We start from the raw sequence: 8,743 nt of genomic DNA, 5'->3' as shown, positions 1-8,743 counted from the left end.
TCATTCCAAAGTGATAGGGTGAGACTGTGGGATTGTCAAAGACAGCAGGACATGTTACATTTATCAGATTAGAGACTAAAAGTCTCTCTAATAGATTAGAGACTATCAGAAACTAAAAGTTTCAGATCAGCAGAGAGAGAGAGAGAGAGATGCAGCTGCTGTCTGCCGAGCAGAAGGATGACGAACTAAAAGACATGATGTGGCATCTGCAAAAATAAAGGGGGTTTCCAGATTATCAGGTGTCATTAATTATAGATGAGGAACAAGTTGAAGCATGAGTATGACACTAAAGGGTACACTACCAGTTCCTCATACATTCAAGTTCATCTGATGAGCTCATCACAGATTGTTAAAATCAAGTTTTGTTTACAATCACGGGTGTTCATTTTATTCTGGCAGGGCCCTGTCGATAATTGACAATGCTATTGTGCAGATAGTTTTAGTATTTTCATTCACAAATAACAGCATTCTAATTTTGAACATACACATGCATCAAACATTATTTAGCGATTTTAAATATTGAGCAACGTGTTTTAGGCAGTGTACTCGACATGCCTGATGAGGTGCTTGGAATGAAACGAGCTCAACTTCTGAAGTGGTTGAAAAGGAAAAGGTCTTTTGAGTGCCAATCTTCATCACATCGATCATGATTTTTCCAATGGCTCACGAGCCAGGGGTTGAGACGGGAACACGAACAGCCCAGCCCATTCTTGTTACATGGAGAGGGGAATGCCTGGGCCTTTATAATATCGTGGATCATGAGGATTGTGTTGGGATCATGTGTGTTTTGTAATTTGTGAAACGTGCACAAACCAACACCATACTATAATAAAGAAACAATCTCGTGGCGTTAATTACCCCACGCACAAAGCGAAATGTGGGGTGGAAAAATAGGTTCACTGTCTGTCTGTCTCCGTCTGTCTGTCGACAGATGTCAGTCTATGGTCGAAGAACAACGTAATTTCAATTGAATGTTATATTTTGAATACTGTAAAAAAAAACAAATCTTCAGTTTAGCTCTGAATTTGGCTGGCTGGCTCTGAATTTGGCTTTTTATTTTATTTATTTATCTTTCTTTACAGAGTTTTGTTCCGATTGCACATGCGCAAAAAGGACAAAGGTAATTGTTTTAATCCGTTTGCCTGTCTGGCAGTCAGACAAAATTGAAAATCATTCCAACAAGGAAACTTTTATTTTTATTTTTTGAACACATTGTCGAGGCTTGAATGAGAGTGAACACACAAAGCACAACAAAGGGGGCAGGAGACAAGAGGGCCGGGAGAGGGAAGGGGGAAAAACAGTGGGGAACAGAGACGTGATGAGATCTGTGGAAGGGAGAGGGATGGGGTGGGGTACACAGGGTAAACAAGATGGACACTACAGGGACTTTCAGGAAGGAAAGCAGGGAATTTGATGGAAGTGGGTTTGGGGTGGACGAACAGGGGTAGAAAAGATTGAGGTTTTGGATGGGGGAAGATAAGAGGTGGTGGTGAACAGCTGTTTTGAAGACCTGGAAAGAAGAGTGGGATTGAAGAGTGTCGGAGTTTGTTCCAAAGGCGGGGAAAAAAGAAGAAGGAAAGAGTAAAGGTGAGCAGCGATTCTTGATTTTGGTAGTTTTACCATAAGGGGGTTGCTGGTGGACCTTGAGCACCCTGCGGAAAAATGGGGGGAGACATATCTCAGACAGAGCGGGGGGGGAGGCCGGAGAGGAGACGGTGGAAGGCAGAAAGACCACCAACCTGCCTGCTATGAGAGTGAGAGGCCCAAAGACTCAGCCTCACCATGGGAGAGACCAATGATCATAAATGCCTTGTTTTCGACAGCGTGAAGCCGAGGAAGGTGAGAGGCAGGAGCACCAGCCCTGAGGGGAGAGCAGTACTCCATCAGGCTGCGGACAAAAGCTTTGTATGTGGTCAGGGGCTCAGATGTGCCGAGGCAGGACTTGGCACGACGGAGGATTCCCAGTCGGCGACTGGCTTTGGAGGCCAGGTTGGAAATGTTGCTTTCCCAGGAAAGGTCATGGCAGATAGTGAGACCCAGAAGCTTGAAAGAAAGGACTTCTTCCAGAGAATTGTTGAGAAAGTAGATGGGGGGGGGGGGTGGGGTTCCAAATGGTCCTTTTGGAAAGACATTGTGAGAGTGTGAGATTTGTCAGGTTGAAAGACATGTTCCACGTGTTGGACCAGTTTGTGATTTTACCCAGATCTGCAGAGAGTGAAGAAGCTGCTGCATGCCGGTCTGAGGGATGATAGATGGTACGGCAGAGAGTGGAGTCATCAGCAAAGAGATAAAGAGGATTTTCCAGAGAGTCGGAGAGATCATTGATGAAAACCAGAAAAAGAACAGGGTCCAGAACGCTGCCTTGAGGAACTTCAGCTTGGACAGGGAGACAGAGACAGAGAGACAGAGAACTCCATTTCGGGCCACACGTTGGCTGCGACAGGAGAGGAAGTCTGCGAGCCATGAGTGGAGATGTCCTTGGATACCATAGGAAGAGAGTTTGGTGAGCAGAGCAGGGTGCCAGACAGTGTATAAAGCACGTGATATGTCCAGCGATATGGCTCTGATTTCATGTCTGGCATTTAGTACCGCCATCCATTGTTGGGAGAGCAGAAGCAGCATACCCAGGGTAGAGTGGCCTGGTCTGAATCCAAAATGATGAACTGAAATAAAGTCATTAGAGAAGAGGAAGGATTTAATATCTGAAGCGATGATGGATTCCATAACCTTGCTGATGATTGGGAGAAGGCTGATTGGTCTGTAGTTGCATGGATCTGTTTTTTTCACTTTTTTATGCAGAACGGTCATGTTTGCTGATTTCCAAGCAGATGGTAGATGACCTTGAGTAAATGAGAGGGTGAATAGAACAGAGAGAGGGTGAGCAAGAGCAGAAGAGCAGGTTTTTAGGACATGTGGGCTGATGCCGTCTGGACCGGTTGCAGAATCTGAGTCGAGGTTTGACAGCAAGCTCTCCACCTTGTCAGGAGAAAAGGACACAGAGTCCAGGGACAGCTGAGTGCGACTGGGTAAGGTGGGTGCAGAAAGCGATGAGTTTCGGACACAATATTTAGACGCAAACACCAAATTTAGGCATTCAGCCTTTTTCACGTGCGGTGTCAGCAGTGCGACCATTTGAGGTAAGGGAGGCGATGGAGGGGGAACATACACCAGAAACAGATTTGATTAGACACCACCAGGATTTGGAGGAGGGAGATAGGTTTGAGAGTTCTGACTTGAGATTTGAAAGATGTTGTTTTTTGGCTCTCCTGAGAGTAGACACACACTTATTCTGAGCTTTATGGAAGGAACTGAGATTACTCTCAGTTGGATTTGCTTTCCATGAGGCAAAAGCAAGTTCTTTCAGGACAACTGTCTCGCCACAAGTTTCAGTGAACCATGGGTGGGAGGAAAGGTAGGACAACTGAAGACGAGAGGGGATAAATCTGTGCATGAAGGAGAGCAAATTTCTTTGAAGTCGCGACAGGAGACCAGTCTGGAAGTTTGATGGCTGCTTGGCGACCCTGCCAATCAGCCCGAGTTAAATGCCAGACTCAACAGTGCTGAGGTGGTTCTCCAATAACAGCCAAAGAGATGTCTACTTTGACAAGCATGTGGTCAGAAGAACCGATTTGAGCGGAGGAAGAACAGATATTTTCAGGGAAATTTGTCAAAATCAGATCCAGAAGAGATTGAGTACTGTTGGTTGAGATCCGGGTCGGGAAGTTGACCGATTGAACCAGTCCCAATGAGTCGCAGAAGTCTTTTTCTGAAGTGCCATGGCAGGTGAGAGAGGTACCCACACCCAGCCAACTGGCATGATGACAATTGAAGTCACCACATATGAGGAAGAGAGAGAGTTTGGATGAGAGGATAGAAGTTGGTCCATGTTTTCGGATAGTGAGGTGTAAATGGAGTCATGACTGTTTGGTGGACGGTACAACACATATTAACATAAGGTGGGAGTGGAGGGGAAGCTGTAGCCAGAGGTATTCCTGGGGGTGTGGGGAAGTGAGGGCAGTGCATGGAGAGTGAGGAATAGAGTCATTGATGAAGAGAGAAACTCCGCTGCCAGGATGAGGCTCAGGTCTGTTATACCAGAGGAGGTAGTAACCAGGGAGAGATACTTGGGAGTCAGAGACGTCTTGAGGGAGGAAAGTTTCTGTTAGGCAGATCATGTTTGGTTTGTCAGTGGCAATTTGTATGGAAAGATCTGTCAGGTTTGAGCGAAGGCCCTGGATGTTTGAGGTTCACACTGTTAAGGAAGAGGGAGGGGAGGAGGCTTTGGGTGCAGGGGAGGAGAGTTAGGACAAGGGAGGAAGGGGGGAGGAGGAGGTAAGGAGAGTTGTTGAAAGTGTGGGCGATTGCAGAAGAAAGAGGAAGGGGAGGGGCCGGATGAGGAGAAAAGGCTCTGTGATGCTGGGTTGAGGTACACTGGGGAGGAACAGGAGAGGGGGCAGAAGGCAGTTGAGGATTTGAGGAGGTGGAGTGATGAGGTGGAGGACAGAAGGCAGCTTTGTGCATGTGAGGAGGGGGGGCAACTTTGAGAAGGGTGAGTGAGGGGGTGAATGGAGGGAGAAGTGTGTGTGGGGAGAGTTGAGGGAGAAAGGTGAGAGGGAAGCTTGGAGGGGGAAGACTGATGGTTGCTTTGAGAGGGAGGGGCGAGAGGGGTCAATTGGTGATGAAGTTGGAAAACGAACATGCATAGCAAACTGGGTTTTATTAATTCTTACGTCAGAAATGCGACTAAAGACATTTTTTGGTGGATGCAATAAAGGTGAATTCAGATAATGGAGAGAAGAAACGCTGTAACAGTTGGATTTTTTTTTTAGACAAGGTATGAATGAAAGGTCGAATTGAGAGCAGTCTGTTGGAAAAGAAAGAGTTGTGAATTATGATACAGTAATGAGAACCACACGTGTGAAAGAGGAAGATGAAGCATTATAAGAGATCGTTTTATTATTATTATTATTATCGCAAGGTGAATGGTGAATTTGGATCGGCAAATGCAGAGGGTAGGAACAGATCCAACAGAAACACGTGGTTACGGGAGATGTATAGTCAGAAAGGATACAAGAAAATTGTTTGTTTTTTTAATGGATTTTTGAAGACTTGGTAAGATTAGGGAATGGAAGGTTGTAGGAAGAAATTGTGAAGGTAATGGTGAAAGTGGGTCAGCTCAAATAGAAGGAAGATGGTGTGATGAGGATGAGGAGGGTGGAGGATGAGGGAGGAGGGAGGAGGGAGGAGGGAGAACAAGGGAGGATGAGGAGGGATGAGGGATTAAAAAGGAGGAGGAGGAGGAGGAATAGGAGAAGGAGGAGGATGAGGAGGAGAAGGAGGATAAGGAGAAGAAGGAGAAGAAGAGGAAGAAGAATAAAATAAAATAAAGATGAGGGTGGCGTCAAAACGTGCACCTGAATTCTTAGCCCGAGTAGGAAATCCACATCATTTTAATTTGTAATATGAAACGTTTAATTTGTATGCGCGTACACACGCGTGTGTACGCGCAAGTTACTGTTGTTTGCTATCGCCACATGTGGGTGGGTTTCAGGAGGTGAAAACAAGAACTATCAGGTCTCAGAGAGTGTGTGTGTGTGTGTGCGTGTGTGTTGTTGTTCATTGGTATCCACATATGCGAGTTTCAGAATGTGGAATGGAGTCCTCCCAGGGTGGGCTCAAAGTATCCACCTTCATTTCAGTAAGGGGTCATGATTCATGAACCAAACTGTGAAGTTTTCTGTTCTCAAAGTTTTGTGCCGAGGGCTCTCTTCAGGATCGTTGCTGAGCCCCGGACAGCTTCCAACTGTAGTTTGTTTGTAATAATATTCCCACGGATGGTTTTTAATATCTCTGTGAGGTTCTTTGTCATCATTCCCGTAGCTCCAACGATCACTGGTACAACTTTGGCATTCTTCAACTTCCAGGATATTTTCACTTCATTCTTGAGATCTTTGTATTTGGTCATTTTCTCGATTTCTGCATAGTTTAGTCCAAAATCACTGGTATCAACACCTCACTTAGCAGTGCCTTGTTCTCTCTTTTTTTTTGTACCGAAGTACAAAATCTGGTCACAACACTGTTTTTGATGTTCACACTCGATGCGATCATTAGGTCGTATGTGAGCGGTAGTTCCATGTTTTCAGTCCAAGCTTTTGGTTAATGTTCCCACTAATTTTCTGGAACTGGGATATCATAGTTTTTGCAGATGTGCCAGTGGTTAACATTACAAACTCCGTTGTGTCGTCATGTGTACAACTATTCTGACATGAGATTTTATTTTTTTAAATTTGCGTTTGGTTATTATGATTAAGCATAACACATCACTCTCTTTGCTAACGCCACCTCCACCTCTCACATACATCTTTTTTTTCCTCCTCCCCTACCTCTCCCCCTACCCCCACTCTGTCCGTCTGTCCGTCCATCCCCAGCTCGCTCCAAATAAAATGCAGCACTCTTCTCCCACACCTCTGTCGCTCTCTCGCTGTCTCTTTCGCACCCTCCCTCCTGCAGCGTATAGCAACGTTTTGTGAGGCAGTGGTCTCCCCACCTCCATCCCCCTTCCTCGTTCTTCTCCCTTTTCTAGCTCCCACTTCTTCACCCACTCCTCGCTTCCCCTCCTTCCTCTCCCCGCCCTCCGTTCTGTCTCTGTCTCCATCTCTCTCCCACCCTTCCATTCTCTCCCCCTCCCCCCTCATATTCCCATCAGAGAAGCGACGGGTTGTATTTGCTCGTGAAAAATAAAAATCTAAAATATATACGGCACATGTCAATGAAACTTGCAAGTACAAATGGCAGAGGAGTGAGATTATCAAAATAAACATGCCACAATAAATCATAGCAGGGGACCTTTTCAGTGTGAGAGGTTGTGGAGAGTGCAGGAAGACCTGGGTTGGCAATCGAGTGCCAGCGAGTATGACCTCTCACGTGGGTACCCTTGAAGGCAAAGTCAGACACGGAACCCGAAAGCAGATGTAGTCAGTAGCCATGAAACAAATGGATGGGTATCATCATAGAGAGGTGGGGAGGGAAAGTTAAGAAGTAAGGAAGTGGGTAATGGAGCAGGAATGGGAAAGGGAAGAATAATTCAGGCTGTGAGATTTTAATAAGCCAATGGATAACATTCAAATACCATAACCAGAGAAAAATCTACACATTATGTAGGCTGATGCAGGGAAATGCTGTTGATTGGAAAAGATAAGGGAGGAAATAGAACAGAGACCAAATGGAAAGAAAGTAGGAAAGAAAAGGAGTCATAATGAAGTAAAAGAGTGGAGGGCTCAAAGGTTCAACTACAACTGCACATATAATATGTAGATGATTCAAAAACAAATCGTTTAAAATGTTCAAATCAAAGAAGATGAACAGTGCAAGAAACATGCTTTAACTATCATGGAAGCAGGATGCAAGCCACAAGAGCAAAAGCAACACATTCGTTCACCTTTGTGGCTGGTTGGTTGTCATCAGCCATTGCAGGAGACAAAGCGACCCTTGTAGATTTGAAGGCAACACACGAAGCCTGGAGGGCTGCTGCAAAAAAAGTACAAAAAAAAAATAAAAAAATATATAATTTAAAAAAATACACATTTATGAGCTGAAAGTTGCAGGCAATTGAACATCCTCAAAGATTTTTTTTTCTTTCAAAATGTCATGATTAACATATGTCACAAATTAACATGATTGTCCATTTTGTTGTATGGAAATTTCCCACCAAAGGAGATAACTTTTCGAATAAAAAAAAAAAAGAGCGTGGTGAAAGGAGAGAATGAGGGTGTCCCCCTGAAAGAGGGGCAAGACTGGTTCAGAGACAAGGACCAGGTGACTCAGGTGCAGATGAAGGGGGAAAAAAAAAGAGTGGAAAAAGCAGATGATGATGAGCAGAAAGACAAGGAAGAGCAGCAGGATGAGGGAGAAGAAGAGGGTAAAGATGAAGAACAGTTAGCCAACAAACTTGAAGAGATAACATTGATAAAACTAAGAGAAAGACCAAAACTCCATTGCATAGAAAACAAAGGGAGGAAAAAAAAACAAACAAACAAAAAAAAAAAACTGAGGGAGCAACAAACAGGAGAAAACAAAACCACATGTTTGAGAGCAACGCAAAGAGATGCCACCACAATTTATGGAAACAAAAGAAGAATGTGTCAACGCCCCCTGAAAAAGAAAAGCTAGAAAAATTCTGAAAGGAATTTTTGAAGATCGGAAAGAACATAACAAGGAAGCAGAATGGATCCCAAACTTGGAAAAGAAGAAGCAACATCTCGAGGAAATGCCCCCAGTGATTATTGATGAAGTAAAAAAAATAAATTGTACAAAAACAACTTTAAGCGAGAAGGGCACTCTTCGACATCGCAACGTCGCCAGATACGTCTCCACCCACATTATTACATCATGACACACAAACCAAGTTTGATTTAAATCCCTGAAACCAGATTCAAAACATTAAATAATTCTGGTTGCCAGACCATGCATCCAATCAGGTTGAAATTGAAAAAAAACAAAAAAACAACTTGTATTCACCATAATGACTACATCACAATTGTAAAGTTTTACGTCGATTGATGAAGCGATTCAAGAGAAAGGATTTTTTTTTTAATTTTTGTTCAACCCAATAAGGCTGCCAGATCATGTGACAAATTAATTATTCATGAACACGCTGGTATCCCCAAGGCTTGGAGAACATGTACGTAAAGTTTCCCATCGGTCTTTCAAGCCGTTCTGGAGAAGAGGATTTTTCAAAGTTTAT

General features: G+C 44.1%; 1 protein-coding gene across 5 annotated transcripts in view; it reads right to left on the bottom strand.

The window, feature by feature from the left end:
* Nucleotides 1-8,743, bottom strand: part of LOC147008577 (phosphatidylinositol-3,5-bisphosphate 3-phosphatase MTMR2-like) — a 114,886-nt gene that overhangs the window by 74,714 nt on the left and 31,429 nt on the right. For 2 of the 5 annotated variants that reach the window (XM_085864044.1, XM_085864040.1), the window contains exons 2-3: nt 7,439-7,527; nt 6,847-6,933 (exon numbers count right to left, since the gene is read on the bottom strand). In XM_085864044.1, coding sequence (XP_085720170.1) covers nt 6,847-6,933; nt 7,439-7,468 — 117 coding nt within the window. In that variant the 5' untranslated portion in view covers nt 7,469-7,527. The remainder of the gene's footprint in view (nt 1-6,846; nt 6,934-7,438; nt 7,528-8,743) is intronic. The other 3 variants (XM_085864041.1, XM_085864043.1, XM_085864042.1) reach the window with 3 other exon arrangements.

This window comes from Eptatretus burgeri, chromosome 18, assembly GCF_056783735.1.
Source record: "Eptatretus burgeri isolate ZD-2024b chromosome 18, Ebu_testis_v1, whole genome shotgun sequence".
Taxonomy (NCBI): domain Eukaryota; kingdom Metazoa; phylum Chordata; class Myxini; order Myxiniformes; family Myxinidae; genus Eptatretus; species Eptatretus burgeri.
This window is presented reverse-complemented; position numbering and strand designations above follow the sequence as displayed.